The sequence below is a fragment of the Bubalus kerabau genome, chromosome 11 (assembly GCF_029407905.1).
Source record: "Bubalus kerabau isolate K-KA32 ecotype Philippines breed swamp buffalo chromosome 11, PCC_UOA_SB_1v2, whole genome shotgun sequence".
NCBI classification, from domain to species: Eukaryota; Metazoa; Chordata; class Mammalia; order Artiodactyla; family Bovidae; genus Bubalus; species Bubalus kerabau.
In genome coordinates, this window is record NC_073634.1 from 89,009,434 (window position 1) to 89,033,769 (window position 24,336).

At 51.6% G+C, this 24,336-nt stretch overlaps 1 protein-coding gene across 4 annotated transcripts in view; it reads right to left on the bottom strand.

Annotated features, from left to right (window-relative positions):
* GREB1 (growth regulating estrogen receptor binding 1) overlaps window positions 1-24,336 on the bottom strand; it is a 123,428-nt gene that overhangs the window by 27,077 nt on the left and 72,015 nt on the right. For 3 of the 4 annotated variants that reach the window (XM_055540909.1, XM_055540908.1, XM_055540907.1), the window contains exons 8-21: window positions 21,600-21,713; window positions 20,895-21,038; window positions 18,858-19,043; window positions 15,512-15,862; window positions 14,345-14,473; window positions 13,554-13,682; window positions 12,731-12,928; window positions 11,924-12,104; window positions 10,028-10,223; window positions 7,913-8,049; window positions 5,994-6,333; window positions 4,437-4,552; window positions 2,972-3,171; window positions 349-438 (exon numbers count right to left, since the gene is read on the bottom strand). In XM_055540909.1, the coding sequence (XP_055396884.1) occupies window positions 349-438; window positions 2,972-3,171; window positions 4,437-4,552; window positions 5,994-6,333; window positions 7,913-8,049; window positions 10,028-10,223; window positions 11,924-12,104; window positions 12,731-12,928; window positions 13,554-13,682; window positions 14,345-14,473; window positions 15,512-15,862; window positions 18,858-19,043; window positions 20,895-21,038; window positions 21,600-21,713 (2,511 nt within the window). The remainder of the gene's footprint in view (window positions 1-348; window positions 439-2,971; window positions 3,172-4,436; window positions 4,553-5,993; window positions 6,334-7,912; window positions 8,050-10,027; window positions 10,224-11,923; window positions 12,105-12,730; window positions 12,929-13,553; window positions 13,683-14,344; window positions 14,474-15,511; window positions 15,863-18,857; window positions 19,044-20,894; window positions 21,039-21,599; window positions 21,714-24,336) is intronic. The other variant, XM_055540910.1, reaches the window with a different exon arrangement.

A 24,336-nucleotide genomic window follows, 5' to 3' on the forward strand; every position in this document is an offset into this window, starting at 1 on the left:
TGTGTCTGCTTCTCGGCCCTCAGACTTGACAGCAACACTCACCGAGCTCCTCACCCCGATTCCCCAAACCAACAGCTGCCTGCAGAGCACCGAGAGGTGGCCCTCTGACAGCACCCAGCACAGGCCTCCTCCCGGGACAGCAGCCACCACAGCCCAAACCCCTCATAATCCCAGAATCACCCCCAACCCTGGTCCAGAAAGATGCTCCTCCTCTCTAAAAAGGTCAGTTCTTCACAGACCCCATCTCTTTCCAGTTCTAGTTGAAAATAAAGAATCTCTTTTCAGTCTCTGAAGTCTCAGAAAACCAAAACAGTCCAACCGTGGGATCTTTATCCCCTGGAGACTTACTGGATGCCTTAGAGGAGAGGGATGAAGATGCGGAGTCATGGGAGCGGGATCGTTCTCTCTTCACAGGGCTCCGCTTCTCTGACGTGGAGCCTGTTTCAAAACACACACACTGAAGAGGCCTAGTAATCGTGGTACCGTCTGTTACCCTAGCACTTCAGTTTATAAAGTGCATTCACATATAGCATCTCTCATCCAAACATCCCACCAGCCCTCCATCGACCCATCTATCCATCCATCCATCCATCCCTCCATCCACCCTTTCATCCATCCATCCATCCATCCATTCCTCCATCCATCCATCCATCCATCCGTCCATCCATCCATTCCTCCATCCACCCATCCATCCATCCCTCGATTCCTCCATCCACCCATCCATCCATCCCTCCATCTGTCCACCCATCCATTCATCTATCCATCCACCCATCCATCCTTCCATCCATACATCCCTCCATCCACCCATCCATCCATCCATCCATCCCTCCATCCATCCATCCATCCCTCCATCCATCCATCTGTCCAACCATCCATTCCTCCATCCACCCATCCATTCATCTATCCATCCACCCATCCATTCTTCCATCCATCCATTCCTCCATCCACCCATCCGTCCATCCATCCTTCCATCCATCCATTCCTCCATCCACCCATTTGTCCATCCATCCTTTTCCATCATCCATCCATCCATCCATTCCTCCACCCACCTATCCATCCATTCCTCCATCCACCCGCCCACCCACCCATTCCTCCATCCATATCTCCATCCACCCATCCATCCATTCCTCCATCCACCCATCCGTCCATCTATCCTTCCATCCATCCATTCCTTCATCCATCCCCCCATCCACCCATCTGTCCATCCATCCTTCCATCCATCCATCATCCTTCTATCCATCCATCCATTCCTCCATCTCTCCATCCACCCATCCATTCTTCTGCCCATACATTCCTCAATCCATTCCTCCATCCACCCACCCATCCATCCTTCCATCCACCCACCCATCCATCCTTCCATCCACCCATCCATCCATTCCTCCATCTACCCACCCACCCACCCATCCATCCATCTATCCATCCATCCATCTATCCACCCACCCACTGGCCCATCCATCCGTTACTCCATCCATCCATCCACCCATCCATCCATCCCTCCATCAGCCCACCCCCCCCATCCATCCACATCCCCAGGCCCCCTCCTCTGAGGGAGCGCTAAGGAGACAGGTGTATGATGCAGGGCAGGGCAGTGAAGCACTGGCAGGTTAGTGGGGCTCCTGCCCAGGGGTCTTGGCTACAGGCTAGAGTAAGGAGGGCAGATAGGGCAGACCTGAGACCCAGGAGCCAGGCACCCACCCAGCAGGAGGAAGCAGGAGAGGGAAGACGTCCTTGGAGAGGCGACCCTGACCCCAGTTCTGAATGGCCAGCTGGGGTTTCCAGGTGAAGCATGGGGCAGAGGGAACTCAAGTGGCTGGGAGAGCAACTGTGTGGCCCAGAGGTGACAGAGCAGGGCACAACCATGAGATGAATGTGGCCAAAGCTTAAGGGGCAGCATGGGGGCCAGAAGCCAAGAGGTGAAAAGGGGAAAGGTGGGTCAGGAGATGCCAAGAGTGTGGATTCACTCCATGGGCGATTTCATGTCAGGGTCCCACCCACACCTGTGAAAAGCTTCTACAGCACCAGGAGGGTCTTTCCTCCCCATTTTACGGATGGGCCATCTGAGGCTAGAAGAGGTGACGTGACCTGTCCAAACGCACATAGCCAGAGTCAGGGGATGGGTGTGGAAGAGGCGTTCTGGTCTGCTGGCTCTCCTTCAGTCTCATTCTCCACTACACCAAACCCCGCAAATGCCCTGCACTTTCATGGCAGCAGCTTTCAATTTTTTTTCTCCCTGTCCTGTTGATGACAGCCAGATGCCTTGCATTGCCATAATTTAGTGAAAGTCAAAGTGAAGTCGCTCAGTCGTGTCCAACTCTTAGTGACCCCATGGACTGCAGCCTACCAGGCTCCTCCGTCCATGGGATTTTCCAGGCAAGAGTACTGGAGTGGGGTACCATTGCCTTCTCCAGCCCTGATTTATGTGTCCTATTAAAACACATGGTGTCAAACTCTCATGTCTGCAGAAAAAATTGGCCTGTTTCCATAAATCCCAATAACGGACACCTCCTGTGAATTCACATAGAAGACATAAGCGAGTGAATCTTAAACCAGCCAGTAATTCCACCAGCAATTCAAGCAAGGCGTGAACTTAAACCCTAGGAAATCTCCATTTTTCTTCCAACTTTTTAAGAATCTTAGAGCTTTAAAGAACTTGATGGGATTTCCATATTCTCACACCACCAAAAATGAGGAGTAGTGGTGGGTGGTTCAGTGGCTAAGTCGTGTCTGACTTTTGCAACTCCATAGACTGCAGCCCGCCAGGCTTCTCTGTCCATGGATTTTCCAGGCAAGAATACTGAAGCAAGTTGCCATTTCCTTCTCCAAAAATAGGGGGAGGGGAAGCAAAATATGAAATCACTGAAGGATTTTTCCTAAAGATGTTATCTAGATGGTTCTCACTGGGAGCCGCCGACCAGCAGACAGGCCAAGGACCACCCTGAGTGGGGACGGGGGGCTGGACCGGCCTCCCCACCTTCCGTCACCAGCTCCTCGTCCTCGTTGTCTGTGCTGCTCAGCTTCTCCGCATCGCTCTCCAAGGCCTCGGTCCTGGCGCCCTTCTCCAGGGGAGCCTCACTGCTCACGAAGTACGCGGCCAGGCCCAGCTCCTGCTCCAGGGCCGTCCTCACCAGGCAGGAGGAGTTTATGAGCCGCAGGTCACAGTACCGCAGGGACCTGGGAGGAGGCGGAAGAAGGGATCTATCGAGAGCCTTCTACCAGGAAGCACCACTGCATGCCGGGGACCAGCACCCTGCCTGCCTCAGAAGGCCCCCAGGACTCAGGCCAATGGAAAAGCACCATGAGCCTTGAGCACCGAAGTCCATTTGACTGTAAGCCTCTGGGGGCCCCTGCTGGGTACTTAGCCCTGTGCTGCCTGGAATCAAAAGAACACCGACTTTCTGGTCAGATGAGAACGAGGCCTGAGTTCCAGCCCTGCCTCTTTGTGGCGACAGGACCTTAGACAAAGTGGGCAACTTCTCGGGAGGCTCAGATTTTTTTCATCTGAAGGATATGAATGAATATTAATAACCACTTAAGTGTACTGTTACGAAGGATATATGCAGTAAGTAGACACTTGATTATTCCAACAACATTTAAAATGTGTCCAGGACCATGTCTCATGCAAGGGAAAGGATGGTCATTGAGTCACTGACACATTGGAAACCAGAGTCTGTCTGGGAAGACACTCCAGTGAGTCATGACACATGTAGGGTGCACACACAGGATGGGCGAGGCAGACTTGGGGGAACAGCAGAGGGCTTAGAGAGAGGTAGGTCGGGGCTGCAATCAGGCTCTGTAACTACTGGTCCTGTGACCTCAGGAAAATGGCCTTTCATTCACTCACCTATAAAACAGGGCAGTAATACTAACGTTGCAAGGGGCACATGCTAAGGAGTTCAGTAAAGCTCACTCAAATTTAAGATAAAGGCATTGTCTTAGTCCGATGGAGCTGAGGACTGGAAGACTTGATCCGTGACACAGCCACAACCAAGGTCGAACAGTTTGGAGCCGCTTTTAGCTGGCCCATAAGTACACGATGCGAAGCGACCCTTCTATAAGTGTGGTGTGGCCCAGCGGAAAGAAGCCAGGCCAGCACTGAGTCCACCATCCACCATGGCGGCTTAATCTCTGGAAACCTTGGTTTCCTCATCAGCCCCAAGGCCTCCACCCATGGAGCCCAGCAGCAGTCCCCACACCCACCCCCCCTGAGCCCAAGGGGTTCCTGTCTCAGAACTGGGCAAAGCTGCCCAGGCCCAGACACCTTTCACTGCCATGTGCTGGAAAACTGTCACCACAAAGATACAAGCCACTGATGACTATGATGTGAGTGCCCCACTAAGAGTCGGGCAGGGGAAGCCTGACCTGGTAAAGCCCCCGGGGTTGCCCAGGCAGCTGGCTCCTCACAGACCCCCAGGAGCTCAGCCCCCCAACTCACTCACCTTGGTAAGGACTCCCCGTGTGGGTCCATCCCACTGAAGATCAGGATGCAAGGCAGGCCCTCCAACTCCAAGTACGTCTGAGGCCGCCACTCCGCATCCTCTATGTTCTGCCACACCTGCAGATAATTAAAGAGGGAGACGCCTGTGGGACGCCACCCTTCCCGACTAGCCCAGCGCTAAGGAACCCTGATGTCCTCCTGCTGATTTAGAGCCCTTGCAATGCCTCGTCTGAGCCTTATCAAATTTATACTGCAAATAAGCACTCTGTCGGCTTCACCGCTGGATTCCCAGCCACGTAGAACGCTGCCTGGCACTCATGAGCCATTCAAGAAACATCTGTCAACTGACTGCCTTAACCTTTGCTAGAAAGTATACATCCTCAGGCGTTCCTTGGGGATTCAGAAGATAAAGAATCTGCCTGCAATGCAGGAGATCCAGTTTATCCCTGGGTCAGGAAGATCCCCTGCAGTAAGGGAATGGCTACCCACTCCAGCATTCTTGCCTGGAGAACTGCATGGACAGAGGAGCCTGGTGGGCTATAGTCTATGGGGTTGCAAACAGTTGCACACGACTGAGCGACTAACACTTCACTTCATATCGTATATCCTCAACTGTCTAACATTTTGTACCATGCTCTCCCCATTGTGGAGCTGCTAACTGCTACTGCTAAGTCACTTCAGTCGTGTCCGACTCTGTGTGACCCCATAGATCGCAGCCCACCAGGCTCCCCCGTCCCTGGGATTCTCCAGGCAAGAACACTGGAGTGGATTGCCATTTCCTTCTCCAATGCATGAAAGTGAAAAGTGAAAGTGAAGTCGCTCAGTTGTATCCGACTTTTAGCGACCCCATGGACTGCAGCCTACCAGGCTCCTCCATCCATGGGATTTTCCAGGCAAGAGTACTGGAGTGGGGTGCCACAATTCCTTCCCAATTGCTCAATATTCTTGCCCTATGCCTTTCATATCATCTGTCACCTGGAGGTCTAGCGGAGAGCGAGGTCTATGGGCCAGGCACTGTGCTCGTTTGGGGGGCTGAGATGTGTGGGGGTGTTCTTGACCTCCCCTGCTGGGGGAGAAGCAAGATAACAGGCAGGGAAAACAGAACCTGTGCCAGGTTGGGGGCAGAGGGCAAGGAGGGGGAAGTGAGGCTTCCTGAAAGAAGGAAAGATTCTGAGTTGAATTCTGTGGACCGACGGGTATTAGCTAAACAAAAGAGAAGAAGAAATGAACCCCTGGAAAGAAAGAAAATCGTGGCATGGACCAGAACTTTGAAAGAGCACAACAAGGTGTTGGGGAGGGTGCAGTCTTTATAAATAATGTGGTAAAGCTGGACTGAAAGATGCAGGTAGGGATGTGGTTAGGAGAGGAGCCTGGAGGGGTGGCCGGGTGTGCAGAGGCCATGTTGGAAGAGACATAAAGTTCATGACCAGCGCACCCCTTCCCCTCTGCTCCCAGCCCCCTGGTCATCCTGCCCGCCCTCCCAGGTGTCTATCCCCGCCCCCTGGTCATCATCTCCGCTCATCCGTCCTCCTAGGAGTCTGTCCCCGCCTGTCCCCACCTTGAGCTGCTTCAGGAAGTGCTTCCCGATGGTGATGCCCGAGGCGGGGTTCCCCAGGATGATCTCAAAGTGCTCCTCCAGGGCCAGCCGTGCCCGCACGTGGGCCAGCCGCTCATAGGCCACGGCCGCCAGTGGGGAGCAGGGCACCCGCAGCAGGACCATGAGCCCGTGGCCGCAGGGGCACTGCTTCGGGGAGTTGATGAGGTTCTGTGTGATCTCCAGCGTCTCCACGGACGTGTAGTTCTTCATCTGCGAGAGGCCGCTCACGGCCATCATGGCGGCCGCGTAGTGCTGCACGAGAACAAAGGTCCTGATCACCGCGCTGTGCAGGCGGGGGAACCTGCAAGGAACAGAGAGACCACACCGTGACCCGGGGCTGTGACTCCAAGGATGCCCAAGCGCTCCGGGAGAGCAAGGCTTTCCAGGGCCAACCGGTAACCAGATATCTGCCATCCAGTGCAAAGGGCATGCTTGCTACAGGAGGATCTGGGGAACTGAACAGAGAAGCAGAGGCAGGACAAAGATCTGTTCACACAGCCTCAGTGTAACATCTTGGAGGAGATCTTCCCTTGGCAAGGCTACGGGAGCTCAGCTGACAATCCACCTGGCCTGATGAAATCCATCAGCATCAGAGCTGAATGACAGTTTCCCAAAGGGAGTGCTGGGGAACACTAATCTCACAAGACACTGGACATGCCTTGTATGCTAGCCCTTTCCTGGAGATTCACAGCACACACACGTGGCAATGGAAGGCACTGACAACTCTCATTGGGAAAAAGAACCTTTTGGTAAATGTAAGGTTTATCAAACACGTATGACCATGGAACCCCTTTTGGCATAACAGCTATTAGTGTGCAGCACCCTAGTTTGGAACGCAGTTTAGGAAGTACAGATCTAACTCACTCTCTTTATCGACAAGTGAGAAGAACAAGCTGCCACGAGGAAAAATGACAGAGCTCAGTTCAACACCCACCGTGAGCAGCAGAGCCATTCATTTTGTTTTATATTGCATGCACGTGTGAAGTCACTTCATTTGTGTCTGATCCTTTGGGACCCCATGGACCGTAGCCCACCAGGCTCCTCTGTCCAGGCAAGAATACTGGAGCAGGTTGCCACGTCTTCCTCCAGGGGGTCTTCCCGACTCAGGGATTGAACCTGCGTCTCCTGCATTGGCAGGCAGGTTCTTTACTGCTGAGCCACCAGGGAAGCCCCAAGTGTTTTTTATTAGACGGTCTGTAAATCTGGGCCTGCCTTTTCCATGTATACACTGTGTGGATGTCAGCCTTTAACCTCCCTAAGCCTCCGTTTCTCCATCTGTAAAGTGACAACGTTGATACCCACCTCGGGGGTCTGCTGTGACAGGGTTGAAAAGGTAATACTGATTCTGGGTTTAGACCCAGCTCTGTCACTTTCTAGATGTATGGCCTTAGGAAGTCATGGGGTCTCCCTGAGTCTCAGTTTATTTGCAAATGTGAATAATAATAACAGCTGTCTTGGAGAGGTCGCGAGGACTAAATAAGATAATGAAAGTAAGGCTCTTGGAACAAAATAGGCACATGGAAGATAAACAAAGGAAATAAAGACAAAGCCAACTGATCACCACTCTGTCTCCCTTTACACCTTTTGGCATCTTACTTCCTCCCATTTTCTTGCCCTCCCTTGAATCTCAGACACACAGTCCCACATTCCAGCATATTTCTGTCCATTCTCACTCTCGAATTTTCTGGAGCACCAACATGATATCACCAGCCCAATATGCAAAACGAAGAATAAACTAAGGTCGCTTCACTGGAGCGACTTGAGTCACCCAGGAAGGGAGGCAGGTGACCTGCTCCCCAGATATACCCTGGCTGCACACTCATTCCTCACCTGGCACTTGACTACTGAGCAGTTTTAGGAACTTCGAGAGAGACGTGTACCTTTTTCCGAGTGCGGTGACCATGGCCTCAAAGGAGCTGTCGTATCTCAGCAATGGGAGGCTGTGTCCTGAGAGTGTGGACTCGATGAACTCAGACAGCCCGAAGTACTTCTTGTTCTCAGGATACAAGTCCACGCCCTAAAACACAGATGCACCTTGGTCACGCCAACGACACATTTGTGGGAACCGTGAAGGTCACGTGCTGGGGGCAAGGACCTGAACGGCATCTTGATCTAAACTCAGCTGACTCTGCAGTGCCCTGGGTGACCTTTTATAAACGTCTTTCCTCTGCAGACCCAGAGCACAGAGCACTCCATGCACAAAGGACAGTGCCTCCCCATCACTCAAGATGTTTCCATTCAATTGATGCCAGTGCCTTGGCCAAGAAGAAAATCAACCTTGTTTTCTTTTCTTTTTTTTTTAGACACACAACTTTCTTTGTTGAAACTGCTTCTTTCCAACAATTTTAACTGGCTTTAGGAATAGGCAAATCAATGATTTTTGCATTCAGCTGTTATTACATCAGCAGAAAGAAAAGCATTTATCTAACCAATTTTACTCACGTTGATACAAAATTCCTCACAAACTAACATCAGAGCTTATCAAACTTCAGAGAAGAGGGAAGTTGGGGAAGGATGCTAAAAGTACAAAAGTGAAAGTGAAAGTCGCTCAGTCACATCCAACTCTTTGCGACCCCATGGACTATACAGTCCATGCAATTCTCCAGGCCAGAATACTGGAGTGGGTAGCTTTTCCCTTCTCCAGGGGATCTTCCCAACCCAGGGATCAAACCCAGGTCTCTAGCATTGCAAGCGGACTCTTTACCAGCTGAGCCACAAGGGAAGCCCAAGAATATTGGAGTGGGTAGCCAGCCTATCCCTTCTCCAGCAGCTCTTCCCAACACAGGAATCAAACTGGGGTCTCCTGCTTTACAGGTAGATTCTTTACCATGAACTATACCCTCAGGTAGCACAAGGGTTAAGCGTGAGGACCATGGAGTCAGCCAGACTGGGTTATATCCTAGTCTGGCTCTAGAACTTTCTAGATGCATGGCTTTAGGTAAGTGGCTTAACCCATCCCCTCTGCCTCATCTTTCCTATTTGTAAATCAGAAATCAATGTAGCATCTGCGTCTTATCTGAGTTCATGAGATAAAGCACTTTGAACGTTGCCTGCCAGGCTCATGGTAAGCACTGCATGAAAACAACTGCCGTCACCATGTATGTATATATGTGTACATATTTGGCAGTCAGCTGTTAATTGCAGCATGCAGGGTCTTTCCTTGGGGCTCACAGACTCCCCAGGTGTGGCGCTCAGACTTGGTGGTTGCAGCGCATGGGCTTAGTTGCTCTAGGGCATGTAGGATCTTAGTTCCCCAACCAGGGATCAAACTCTCATCCCCTGCATTGCAAGGCAGATTCTTAACCACTGGACCACCAGGGAAGTTCCCAACTGCTGTCTCTACCTCTGATTCTGAGTCAGTTGGCTGCAAACCAAGCATCAGCACCTCTAGAGGTTGCTCGGTGACTCCGAGACGCTTCGAAAAATTCCAGAACTTGATGTCTACCACTTGCTTGTATAATTAGGCAGCATCCAAACATCCAGAGTTCTCACATTACAAGAATGACTGCTGTCTTCTATTTTGGTGAGAAAATGGCAGATGATAAGCTGAAATAAAACTCACTAGGGTTTGTGGATGTGTGTTCAGTTTGAGAAAGGAGATATCAAACCTCACTGCTGAAGGAGGCAAGGATAGGAAAAATAGGAACACTTCTAGACAAACTTAGAGTCACCCCAAGTCCTCACAGCCCTAGAAGCCTCGATGTCCAACACCAGGAGAGTGAGAGCTTCAGCCACTCAGAGAGCTTCAGTCACCAGAGAAACAACAAACCAAGCGCACTCCCTTACGAGCTCTTAAGGTGGAAGCCAGGAAGTGCACTGCAGGAAGGTTTCCAAAGACAAAGAAGGGTTTAACTCCAACCCTGGGTACAATCAAAGAACCAAGGAGTTGGAACCCACTGACCCCCAGCTGGGCACATCAGTCAAATCTTCACTGAACAGAGCCTCTCCCAGCCCAAGGTCACCGGTGCAGCGGGCCCAGCCGCCCAGGCACTCACGTCACTGTAGGAGGCCGGCCAGTGGATCTCGTTGTAGGGGCTGACGAGGGTGTGCTGCGTCTGCAGCGCGTACGGGAAGGAGGTCACGTGGAGTGTCACAATGTTGGGGGCCTCCTTCACCTCCTTGCAGTTGAGCAATCTGTCTACCAGCCCCACAGACGGGTCACTTTGGGAGTAGAGGTTATGAACAGCGCTACTGAGGGAGGAAAAGGGGGAGAAGAAATGGTAAGCGGAACGACCAGCGTTGCCCTGTCACCTGACCAGGATCGAACATTTGGATCAGTTGATAATGAGCCCCCCCAGTGCTGCCAACACTGAAGCTTAGAACTCTGCCCTTGACTAGGACAATGAAATTTTAAAGAAAGAACCCAGTGGGATTTCCAGGCAGTACAGTAGTTACAACTCCTCGCTTTCAAGGCCAAGGGTGTGGGTTCGATCTCTAGCTAGGGAACTAAGGTCTTGTAAGCTATAGGGTGTGGCCAAAAAAGAAAAGAAAAAAATATCTGAGTGCACTTCAGGCACCTGCCAGGGACTCCCCAATCATGACCTATTAAAAGCCTGGCTGGGGGAGCAGTGTTTACAGAGAAGCGCTTCCACAATACAGTCCACCTGTTTCTCTAGCACAGGGATGCTCACCCAGCCGCCAATGAGGTGCCTTTTCTCCTTGGGCCAACCTTATTGTACACCCATCTCCTTAAGGTTTTTTCTCTAAAGTCCTGTGACCTTGAATTGATCCAAAGAGCACCTAAAATGGTACATTCTCTCCCAAATGTTACAGCATAGGACCAGCAATAGGAAGCACTTTGGACAGAGGTGGAGGAGACAGTAGCCTCTCAGTCTTCCTCTGTGGGACAGGGGCCCCAAGTGTTGTCTTCTGTAAATTGAGGGGGATGGGAAAAAAAATCAGTGCCTAACCTCTTAGGTGGCAGGTCACCACTCGGAAAAACCTACCCACCAAAGGAAAATGGACAATATAGCTTTTTATACAACTCAGAATGTTCAAATTCGCCCAGTGCTAGACTAGACACCCTTTACCCGGGTGAACTTTAAGGCTCTGGCCAGCCCTGCACTTCTGCACCTGCTGTAAATCAAAGCCTTCCTCTGAGGTCTGACCCATCATCTTCCCTCCCTCCTCATCCAGGTTGGGGGCGGTGTCTAAACACACAACCCCAGTCTCACTGAAACACCCAGGAACCCTGCAAGACTCCAAGCTTGACACTATGTGAAATTCATCCAGATTTATGTTCCTTTGAGCTGAGTAAGTGAAATCACCTTGGGAAGGGCAGCAGCTGTGACCCACATGGTCCAGAGCTATGATCCCTGGGTCGGGAAGATCCCCTGGAGAAGGAAATGGCAACCCACTCCAGTATTCTTGCCTAAAGAACCCCATAGACAGAGGAGCCTGTCAGGCTACAGTCAATGGGGTTGCAAACGTCGGACACAATTTAGCGACTAAACCACCACCAGAGACCACCTGAGATGACACCTCAGCTAACTTCTGGCCCTGTGGTCTGAAACAGCCCCACAGCACCTGCCAACAAATGCTAAGCCCCCAACATCATTCATCTTTTTAACACTTACACCCCCTGTAGCAAATATTATCCATACGTTGTGTGCATGCACACTTAGTCGCTAAGTTACGTCTGACTCTTTGCAACCCCATGGACTGTAGCCCGCCAGGCGTATCTGTCCATGGGATTTCCCGGGCAAAAATACTGGAGTGGATTGCCATTTCCTTCTCCAAGGGATCTTCCTGACCCAGGGATCAAACCTGCGTCTCCTGCATCGCCAGGCAGATTCTTTACCACTATGCCACCAGGGAAACCCATATGATCCACACATTTTCATTCAAATAAGGGAAACGCCAGCCCTGCCCTATGCCACAGCCAGTCTAACCTCACAAGATCCCAGTGGGCATGGTCATGGATGAGGACGAAGAGTGTGTGCGGATTCTGAAAGGAGTTTTGCAGGAAGGACTTGAACTTCGTCTGTGCTTCGGCATCGAGCTTCAGAACATACTGCTCCACTCTCTGCCTGGTTACGTGCTCCTTCTCCAAGCCCAGCTCCAGCAAAACCCCTGCAACACAGTGAAAATACATCAGTAGCTCCAAACATGGCTGTGAGGTTTTTGAGTCATCAACAGACCCTTGAGCAGGATCTCCCATGTGGCAGGCTCCAAGCTGGGCCCAGAGGCTACAGGGATGGAGGACTTATGCATGAGTCAGGAGGCCAGATACCAGAATATAGTTCACTGACTTGAGTGGAACAGAGGGAATATTCTAGTGATGCCTTGCCTTTAACAGTTTATAAAATCATGAACAAGTGGCTTCCTCCGGGCATCTGCTTCATGAGCTACTGCCCCCTCTGCTTCAGAAGCAAAGATGATGTTAGAATCCAAATCTGAATGTAGGTACATCAGAGCTTCTGCACCCAGACAGATATCAGACACTCCGTGAAAGGCCCATGACATGCCGTGTTAAGTTGCTTCAGTCATGTCCAACTCTTTGTGACCCCATAGACTGTAGCCTGCCAGGCTCCTCTGTCCATGGGATTCTCCAGGCAAGAATACTGCAGTGGGTTGCCATGCCCTCCTCCAGGGGATTTTCCCGACCCAGGGATCGAACCCATGTCTCCTGTGGCTCCTACATTGCAGGCGGCTTCTTTACCACTGAGCCACCAGGGAAACCCCAAAAGGGCCCATACCTGAATGCCAGACATGGAAGAGGGTCTGCTGGTAAGTCACTTCTGAGGGTGGAATACAAATCAGAAAGTCCACCTTCTCAAAGGATCCCAAGTCCAGATTCTGGGTGCTGGAATCCGCGATTGAACACACGTGAGAGAGGAGCTTCTGGGCCACAGCTAGCTGGAAAGGCCGGATGCGGTGGGGCTCCAGATGGTAACCTGGAACCACAGGCCCGGTCAGGGTGAGGTGCACCACGAGCAGACCACTACAGCCTTGGACTCTGTGGGGGACTCAAGCAAGGGCCCCAACCGGCCCACACAGGGATGAGGGAATGGGAAAAGACCAGCATTCATTGAGTTCCTGCTCTGGGCTATGCACCATGCTGGTCATGTCACACCCTATTCCTGACTTAAAAATTAAAAGATGAACAGCACTCGGGAATCCCAGGGGCTGAGACCTTCTCCACCTGGAGGGGACAAGGATGGGATCCCAGGGAAGCTGATGCTGAGATTGGACTTCCGAAGAGGCTGCAGGTTCTCAGGAAGAGGAGGAGACCAGCAGAGCCCCTCAGGAACATAGCATGAGTAAAACATTCCAACAGTGCATTGATAAATAAGAAATCAACTCAGAGAAAGCAAAGTGTACAGATGTACATTTCAGAGTAAAATAAGACTGTTCTTGTTAAAGACTAAAATGAAAGTTAGGTATTAGGTCTACTTTGATGCTAGGGAAACACCTTTTCCACTGGGTGTGCCTCGAACTGTGCTTCCTTGCAGACCCTGGAGGCCCCGGGACGCTGCCCCCCAGCCTGGAGCTTGGCCACCGCTCCCTGGCACCACTCACTTGTGCACGCAGGTGCCCCGCTGACATCCAGGGATGCTGACTTGGTGACAGAGGAGGCAGTAAGTGAGGAAGAAACAAGGCCTTGATTTTCCTGATGGAATTTGTCCAGCAAAATGTCAATGTCGCCTTCTGCCCCCAAACAGAGAGAACATCAGAAATGGGTTTTTCCATCTCAGGGAAACTCAGCATCAAGGGAACAATCTCTATGTGTTAGGCACTGTCCGGGGCCTGGGGCACCAGAGATAGGGTGGCCCATCCTGTGAGAAAGCCCATGGCCAAGGAAGGCAGATGTCCTCAGGAAAATGACATTATGACCCAGTGGGTTTTAGAGCAGGAGGTGGGGGTCTGAGCCCATCCTGGAGAAGGAGAGGACAGCAAAGGTTTCTGGGAGGAAATGGGGTGACTCTTGAAGGACGAGTAGCCAGGAAAAGAAGGGAGATGGGCACTCAAAGCTTGAAACACACGGAATGAAGCACAGAGAATACACTTCTCCAACAAGAGGCTTTAAGCAACTGAGAGGGGGAGGCAGGAGGGTGATGGACAGAGCCCTGGAGGTAGAGAGGACCATGCACGAGGTCCGCGTATGCCCTCAAAGGACAGACACCACACAGCCAGAGCAGGAATCAGCTAGCCAGAGACCCCACGCCATGGAAGGGCCATGGCGCCTCTAAATCCAGGCCAGCCTCAGCAGCTCACGGGGATGAGCTCTGAGACGGCCTCCCCCTTGTATCTGTGTTTATTTCTATCTCATCAGTGTATGGTGACTTGCACCTGTCTGACTACAAGCGTACCTGGACAGAGGGTGCTAAAAAAGGCCCCTAGTGAGTCCACTTTCCCAGTAACCAGCTCGTAATTGACTTCTTTCTGGTACTCAGCTGGGGTGAGAAGGCTCTCAGAAAGAATCCGGGCTTGGTATTTTCCTGGAAAACAAATGACAGCTTTGACAGGGCCCTCCGCTTAGAATTAGTGCATAAGCTCTTCGATGGCAGAGTCTGTGCCTGCATCCCTTTCTCCCTCCATCCTCCAAGCCCAGCACCATGCCTGGCTAAGAGCAGGGCTTCCTGCTGCTGGTGAAATGAATGAATGGTACACATGCCCCAGAGTCCAGTTTGGAACCTGACTCTCTCCCCCACTTAACCAGCTGTGTAACCCGGGCCGACCCAGCTTCCTCATCTGGAATTCATGGCCAGCAGCTCTATCTACTTCACAGGACTATCGTGAGGATGAAACAGGGCAAGGTTTATGAAATGTGCAGCCTAATGCCTGATGCAGCGAAGGCTCCAGTACTGAAGGTACTGTACTACTCAAATCAATGTAAAGAATTTATTTAAAAAACACAGAAGGCGTTCAGGATGAAGGAATGACAAGAGATAAGGAGGATCCCGCAGAGGAGCAATCTGAAATCAGCCCCTCATCTGCGATCCTCCACACTTCCCCACTTCCCCCGCCCCCCCATCTGCCTCTCCACCAGCCACTGGCTCCAGGAAAGCAGGACATCACTGTATCCCCAGCCCCCAGGACAGTGGCTGCACATAGTAGGGCTTCAATAAGTGTTTTTATAGTTAATTAGCTGACAGCCTCGTTAACCCACACAACCCAGTAAGGTCATTATTTTTTCTCTCCATTATGTAGTTGAAGATGCTGAGGAATGGAGTCACTGATCACAGGTTGGGGAGGGGGGGGAGGCGGGTGTGGAGGGGTTTCCCTGCGTCTATACAGACCCCAAACTTGCCCTCAGTCTCTCAGAGAAACCAGAAATGTAGCACCTTTCATTCCAGGAGGAATAGCATTTTCCAGAAGCATGCTATTCAGGGCACACCAGGGGCGGCTGAGTGTTAACTGCAGTTACTAACCAGCGCTGACGCAAACCCCAGGCCCCCGAGGGGCCAACAGCCAGGTGGGGGTGGGGGGGCTTCTGGGGGTTACCAGAAGCATCTCAGTGGAGGGCCCAGCCTCACCGGTGACAGCAATGCAGGAGTCGATGGCGGCGCTGCGGCAGGCGCAGATGATCACCACGTAGTTGGTCTTGGCCAGCTTGCCCTCGATCAGCAGCCGGAACATCTCGGAGAGGCCCTCGGCCAGAGAGTAGGTGCACTCGATGATGTGCACGCTGTCGTTGCAGGAGCTGGCAGCCAGGCCGGCCAGCCAGGGCAGCTGCGCGGAGGTCACGGGCGCCACGGCTCCCGGCACGGGTGGGAAGGGCTGGGGCGGCGCCTGCTGGTACTGCCGGATCTCCGTTAGATGTGACTCGCGCCAGGACCGCAGGAAGATCTGCTCCAGGTCCTCCATCAGGGGCACCTGGTCCGCCGCTGGCAACCACAAGGCGGGTGGGAGGGGCTTCAGCGCCTGCCCCGCCCACACCGCGGGGCAGTGCTGGGGAGATGCGCTGTACCCCAATGTCCACCTGATACAGTCTGAATGATCAACATCCAAAATAGAGGGAGGCTGCAAATGCAGCCCTCATCTCATCAGCCTAAAAGAACCACTATTTTTGAGTGCTTCTCAGCCTTTTCTCCCCCACGTGCTGGAATTTTTTGTTGTTCAGTTGCTCAGTCCTGACTCTTTGTGACCCCATGGCCTTCAGAACACCAGGCTTCCCTGTCCTTCACTATCTCCAGGAGCCTGCTCAAGCTCATGTCCAATGAGGCAGTGATGCCATCCAACCATCTCATCCTCTGTCGACCCCTTTTCCTCCTGCCCTCATCTTTGGCAGCATCAGAGTCTTAAATCACTGTAAACTGAACTGAAAGTCGCTCAGTCATGTCCGACTCTCTGCAACCCCATGAACTGTAGCCCGCCAAGCTCCTCTGTCCATGGAATTCTCCAGGCAAGAATACTGGAGTGGGTTGCCATTCCCTTCTCCGGGGGATCTTCCCCACCCAGGGATTGAAACTGGGTCTCCCGCATTGTGGGTACATTCTTTACCATCTGAGCTACCAGGGAAGCCCTTTTAATCACTATAATGGGTTTAAATCACTGTTAACGATTGTGGGGAAATGACTTCAGGGTGTGTCTGCCTCCTTACCAGCATGCCAGCATCAAACCACAATCATGACGTTTACAGCTTTCACGCACAGCATTGTAACCAGGCACGTGACGTCCCATGACTTGGGGGTGCCATCACAGACTTAGCAACACTGATCTACCATTGACCTTTGCATTGCTTCTGAGTAAGCACCTTCAAAAATACTTCTGCAGGACACAGCTTTATGTAAAGGACATAACTTCCTGAGCCTAAATGGACCTACAGAGCTGACTGGTAGCACATCATCAGACTGTCTCCAGACGGTCTAAATGTGACAACTTACCATGACATTAACAAACCACAACAACCTGGCTTCTACTGCACACCTAGTTCTAGTGGATACCATCGTTTGGGTTCTTATCATCAACTGAATTGAGAAAAACTCCACTTGTTTGATTTGCTAACTTTGTACTTCTTTGACAACTAGCAAGACTGAGTATTTTCAACATTTTTCCGTATTAGCTATTTTCTGGTTTACATGTCAGAACTTTACATTTAGGTGAGCCAGTGGAAAGAGAGCCACAATTTGATTTAGAAAACGTGTCCCCATCCAGCTACACCCAGCACCAGCTGTGGAGCCTTGAGCTATCTTAGGATACAGCTTTCTGATCTGAAAAAACAGGGATCACACCACTTCCTCATGGGGCTATGCCAAAATTGGATTAGATAAGCTGTTGCATTTCCTGTCTTTTTAAAGTTTTTCCCTGGAGCCCACAGCCCCTTCCAGAACCACCACCATCCATCAAAGCAACTGAGAGAGCTGCCCACACTCACCATGCTTATCTCCTCACCTCCATCCCCTCTGACCCATTCCAGTATGGGTTTTGTCCCCACTCTCTTCATATCTCCACCCACCCGGGTTGCCAGTGGTTTCCACATGCCCCAACACAATGGTCAATCATTAGCCAACCCTCAATTCTAGGCCATTAATGAAATGAAGTCAGATCATATCTGAAACTGAAAGTCACTCAGTCATGTCTGACTCTTTGCGACCCCATGGACTATAGCCCACCAGGCTCCTCTGTTCAGGGGATTTCCCAGGGAAAAATACTGGAGTTGGTTGCCATTCCCTTCTCCAGAGGATCTTCCCGAACCAAGGACTGAACCCGGGTCTCCTCCATTGCAGGCAGATTCTTGACCTATCTGAGCCACCAAGGAAGCCCAGATCATATCTGTCCCCTGCCTGAAAGCATTCCAGTGCTGCTATGGACTGAATTGTGTCCCCGTCCATTCATACATTGAAGTGTTAACCCCCAATGTGACTATATTTAGTGAGAGGGCCTTTAAAGAAGTAGCTAAGGTTAGGTGGGTTCATAAGGGTGGCCAGTAGGATGGGTGTCCCTATAAGAAAAGGAAGCAACTTCGGAGTTCACCCTCTGTCCCCACACACAGGCATGAAGGAAAGGCCATGGGAGGACACAGTCATCCTCCACAAGCCAGGAAGAGAGGGCCTCCCCAGAACCCCACCATGAGGCCACTCTGACCTCGGACTTCCAGCCTCCAGAACTATGAGAAGATAAAACTTCTGTGGTATTTTGCTACGGCAGCCTGAGCAGATAAACACAAGTTGTTCTCACCGAGTCTGACATACAGACTCTTGACCTTAGCCTGAGGCCCTGCTGGCTCTCTGACAACACCCTCACTCTCAGGCTCTCACTGGGTGGCTGCCCTGGCTCCCGCTGACCTGGGGCGCCACGCTCCCACCCACCCCTCGGCCCTTGGCCTGCCCCCCCGACTCTGCCTCCCTGAGATCTTCACAAGCCTGGCTCCTCCTCATCACTCAGGTCTCGACTCAGAGACGCCTTTCCCGACGACCTGAATCAGCCCACAACCACCCACCCCACTCCCATTGCTTCATTTCCTCTTGTTTACTGTTTTTCTCTCCCACTAGAATCCTTGAGGGCAGAGCCTTTGTGGTATTCCTGCTGTATCTCTGCACCTAGAATGGCAGGGAAATCACTTTTGAAAAAAAAAAAAATTATCTGGTTGCATCGGGTTTTCATGGCACGTGGGGTCTTAGTTCCCCAACCAGGGATCGAACCCACGTCCTCTGCATTGTAAGGCAGATTCTTAACCACTGGATCACCAGGCGAGTCCCAGGAAATCTATTTGAATTCTCACTGCCATCCCAGCCCCTCAGGTGGTGACCACTGCAGTGACCTGATGACAGAGGCCGTCTTCAGAAGGGCTCTGAGTAGGGTCCATGATCAGGCCGTGTGCACATCCCTCCTTTAGCGATTATTCCACCAGTGGTTCCCACAAAATGGGAGGGGACTCACCCAGCTGGACGAGATAGTAGACGGTCAGCAGGAGCTGCATCTCCTCCGAGATGGGCTGAATGGTGGAGGCCCCGTACTGTTCGTAGGCTCTGGAGATGGACTGCGAGTTCTGGTAGCACGTGTACAGCAGGGGGCTCACGACCACGTCGTTCAGGTTGCCGCAGAGGTAGGGGAAGTTCCCGTGGCCTGGGGGAGGGGACACGGCAGGGCTTGGCAACTGGCCTCAGGCACAACGCGTGGTCTCCACATGTGCACGCGTGCGTGCTCACTCAGTCGTGTCCGACTCTTTGTGACCCCGTGTACCATAGCCCGCCAGGCTTCTCTGTCCATGGGATTCTCCAGGCAAGAATACTGGAGAGGGTTGCCATGCCCCGCTCCAGGGAATCTTCCCCACCCGGGAATCGAACCTGCGTCTCCTGAGCCTCCTGCATTGCAGGCAGATTCTTTACCACTGAGCCAGCAGGGAAGCCTGGGGGTCTCTGCATGCAAGGGAGTGAAAACATGCAGGCCAGCTGCACTGGAGGCAACTCAAGCTCCTCTGGGGAAATCCTGAACTCTCAGCCCGTGCTGGTTTGTGCGCCTGCTCTTGTAACTGAGGGGCTGCAGCATTTGCTTATTCATTTGCAGTCTCCACCTTTTTGGCACCAGAGATCTGTTTCATGGAAGACAATTTTTCCACAGACCCAGGGTGGGGGTGGGATTATGATGTGGGGATGATTCAAGAGCAATATATTTATTGTGCACTTTATTTCTATTATTACTATATCAGCTTCCCCTCCGATCATCAGACATTAGATTCCGGACATTGAAGACCCCTGATTTAGTCCAATTTCTTATTTTTACTAAGGCCCAGAGAGAATTACTAAAGCTGCTCGGCCATCACCTGTGCCTCCCAGCCCCCAGGTCTCCTTGATGAGCTAAGTTAGGAAAATAAACCACTGTACAGATCAGAGACTCCAAACACTGACAGAACTTGACAAAAGAAAAAAAAAGAAAGTCGCTCAGTCATGTCCGACTCTTTGCGACCCCGTAGACTGTAGCCTACCGGGCTCCTCCGTCCATGGGATTTTCCAGGCAAGAATACTGGAGTGGGTTGCCATTTCCTTCTCCAAACTTGACAAATGCTTCAGCAAATGGTACAAGATTAATTCTGACGGCAGCCCTCAGAGGCAGGACAGCCCAGGCCAGATCTATTATTAACTAGGTTATCCTCAGCAAGAAGCTTCACTTCCCCAAGCCTCGGTCTCTGCATGTGTAAAACAAGGTGAAGATATCAAACCCTCGTGTGATTGCCGAGATGATTAAATGTGGTAAGTGCCTGCATGGTTTCATGTACTCAGACGGCCTCCATTTATTCACCAAACACACACTGAGTAGACGCCTGCTGTGTGCTGTGTGCAGGCACCACGCTCAGCTCCAGGGGAAATCTAGATTGGGACACAGTTCACAGCCTCAAGAAAAGTGTTTCCCAAACCTGAGGGTGCGCTAGGGTCCCCTGAAAGGCTTCCAAAAACACAGACTGCCAGACCCGCCACAGAGCCTCTGATTCCAACTCAGGCCTGGTTCTGATTCTGGGATGGGTGGGCCTGGGAATTTACATCTCTACTGAGCTCGTGGGAGATGCTGTTTTTGCTGGTCCAGGAACCACAATTTGGGGAGCACTGCTCACAAACATTCTGGTTTATCAGAGGCAGCAAAAGAATTACTCTTAGGGGAAGGATGTGACATTTGTCATAAAAGAGGCACAAAGATGCTACAGCAGGGCCCAGATAAAAGGGTTAGAACAAACGAACAAGCAAATGGTCGTCACGGAACAGGGCTGTCCCACGGAAAACAGTGACGGGCTCTGAACTTACGGCGTCTGATCAGGGGCTACCCCAGTGACCTTTCTGCTTGGTTCTCTCATTGCCCTGGAAACAGCTTTAGAAGTTTTCCCAGGAGGACAACTTGGTGTGGAGTCAGTCTGGGATGATGTGTCATGTTGTCTGTATTCCCTGGGCTCCCCGTCCTTCCGCCCCGGTGCATTGCTGTACTTGCCTTTAAAGATCACTGGCTTGGCCTTGCATATCTTCAACAAGTTGTCGGGAACGGACACTGGTTCTCCAGAAGCCACAACGGGAAAGGTGACTGAAGCCGGTCCCACCAAGCCGACCTGGGGCATGCAGGTCACACCTGCGCTTTCTAGGGACACGCCGAGAGCGTGAAGAGGATACGTCAGACAGGGCATCCACCTCCGGCAGACCTGACATCAGGCCAGCCAACACACCTGCTACAACGTGACCTTCCCTGCACCTCCGGGAGCACCCAAGTCTGGGAACCACAGGTTCCTGAGTCAAAAGACCTTAAAGGTCACCGGGTCCCCCTTCCCCACCGAACAACCCAGTTTTCTCTTCTTCAATGTCCCTGCCAAGTGACAAGCATGCCTTTTAGAAAAAATTCCTCTAAGATCAGGAAACTCAATACTGTACAGGAATCCTGGGCTTTGTGAAGCAGGTCTAATACATGAGAAAGAGAATCTTTTGTTATATTCAAGTGTGCCTCCCTAGAATTTTCTCACCCATACATATGAAAGCACGTGAGTACACAGACACACATGCACACATGAACATGCTCATGCTCATACACACACATTCACACACACACACATACACACACTCATATACACACATTCATACACACACACACACACACACCACCACCAGTGCCAGAGCCTTGCATCTGGGGCAGGGCTCCATCACTTACCATGCTTGGCTCTGTTCCCCCCTCCCTGGGGGTAGCCACCATCCGAAGCTGATGGAGATTCTGGAGACCAGCCTTTGTGGCGTTTTTTGGGAGGGCCGGAGTTTGATAAAATACCTAGACAACGTTCAGAGTGTGAATTAGGCTGTCACCAAAGACATGCTTCAGCAAAATGTTCCCCTGAGCTGGAGAACACTTATTATTTTTTTTCAAGCACAGCTTTACAATGCATTTTAGCATCTAGTGCATTTTAGCTTCCCTAGTGGCTCACATGGTAAAGAATCTGCTTGTGATGCAGAAGAGCCCGTTCGATCCCTGGGTCTGAAAGATCCCCCGGAGAAGGACACGGCAACCAACTCCAGCATTCTTGCCCAGAGAATCCCATGGACAGAGGAGCGTGGTGGGCTACAGTCCATGGGGTCACAAAGACTCAGACACGACTAAGCAACTAACAAGCAGTCTAGAGGAAGCATCTAGGCTTAAAGTATCCTGTCGACCTCTATAAATGTTTCATTCCAAAGCTGTGTCAGTGTCTAAGCTTTAGCTCTCTGAGCCTTACCTCCTTCATCTTTACAATGGGATCATAAAACCTACTCTGAAAGGTGACTTGATCAAGACTAAAGAGAATATATGTAAGGCACAGAGTTTGAGGCCAATAAATGGTAGCCACCAAGTCCAGATCCTCATTATCTACAGTGGGTAGCCGTTCCCTTCTCCAGGGGATCTTCCCAATCCAGGGATTGAACCCAGGTCTCTCACATTGCAGGCGGGTTCTTTACCAACTGAGCCACCAGGGAAGCCCAAGAATACTGGAATGGGTAGCCTATCCCTTCTCCAGTGGATCTTCCCGACCCAGGAATCGAACCCAGGTCTCCCGCATTGCAGGCAGATCCTTGATGTCTGAACTACAGGGAAGTCCATCATCATCTCCACATTCCAGTAAATTAATACTTGTTTCTGTAGACAAGCCCCAACGGCAGTCAGCCCACCACCACAGTTTCACCACTCGGGGGCAGTACCGATCCACCTGTGCACCTCTCCCCACCCCAGCCCTGAAAGCTAATTTCAGGCTAAAAAAATCCGGGGGAACAGAAGCTGGTACCCACTGCCACTGATGAGTCATCCTGCCCACGCCAGAACAGCGTGAGCATGACTCATCATGCTCTGTTCTTGGATTCTTCAAAATACCAAGAATTGGTTACCACATTTTTGGGGACCAATCTGACACAAAATTTCCCTTACCTTTAGCGCTCTATGTTCAACCATGACGCATTATATAAAGTTTAAATTTTAAAACGCTCTATTCCTGGATGCAACCCTCTCCCAAGGAAATTAGAACCCCAGCATGTCCACACACCTCCCGATGACCCACTCCACCTCCCATCCCTTCCCTGAGCTCCTGGTGATTCTAAACCACAACCAGGATTGAGAACCACTGGTTTAGAGCAGTGTTTCTCCAAATCTAGCCAGAGACAAAGCTGGACAGAACCAGGAGGAGCTTGTTCCAAGTGCTCCTGGGCACACCTCAACCTACAGAAGCAGATCTCCAGAAATGAAAGGAAACACTTGGTCACAAGCACCCCTGGTTATCCTTAGACGTGCTGCTGTTTGAGAATTATTGCTTTCGAGTCTCTTAAAAATAACCCAAAGTTATTTTCACCTCTTCTTTAGACTGACTGAAAATGAATGAAAAAAAATGAATAAAACATTTAAAGACATGAAGTTCTTTGCTTGCAAAGAGGTTTCCCACAGGTGGGCTCCTCTGACCCCCACAACCTCTGTGGCAGCTTCTATCACCTTGATGTCATTTAGAACTACATCTTCATTTCCCCAAACATCTGTCCTCAAGAGCAGGGAAGAGCTCCCACACAGACTGAGATGCCAGCTCCTCTAAAAGCCATGTTAAACTACCAGAGGAGGAAGAGCAATGGGATGGAGCCTCGGTAGGAAGGCAGAAGGTCTGCGGGTGTTTTTTTCCTTTGGGGTGCTAACTGCCTCTACACAGACTCGAAGCTCCTCGTGCATGCGTGCTGAGTCACTTCAGTTGTGTCCGACGTTACGGCCCTATGGACTGTAGCCCGCCAGGCTCCTCTGTCCATGGGATTCTCCAGGTAAGAATACTGGAGTGGGTTGCCATGCCCTCCTCCAGAGGATCTTTCCCAAAGCTCTCCCAAAATGATGTCACCAGGAGCTGCCCCTGTGGACCAACCATTTCTGGCCATGTGTCCTGGTGCTGGGAAGGGGGACCCTATTTGGCATTTGGGGAGAGACAAGTCTTCACTGTAGCCCACTCCCTGCAGGCACTGCCACACCCGGACCCCAAGCTAGGACAACGCAGAAAGGGATTCTGCACGTTTCCTACCTCCCCCTCCCAACTCTGCCCCCACCCCATCCCGTCCCGTGCGGGGCAGCATTTCAGCTGAGAACCACAGAGCCCCCGAGTCCTTGTCATACTCCGTGTAGCTTCAGAAGCGGTTTCTTGAAATAGAGTCCACCCTGCCCACAGCAGGCCTCAGGCACGGGACTCCAAGGCTCCAGCTGTTCCCCTAATGGTGCAAGCCCACTCTCTCTACCAGCACCCATTGCATCCTCTGGGCCAGGCTCCACGGAGTAACTAGGCTCCCAGGGCGCGTTATGATAACTGTTCCTGGGAACGTCACCGGCCCACAGGAAGACAGGTTACCACTCGTAACGGGTTCCCACTGCATCCTGGCGCACACTCATCACCCAGATTGGGGGC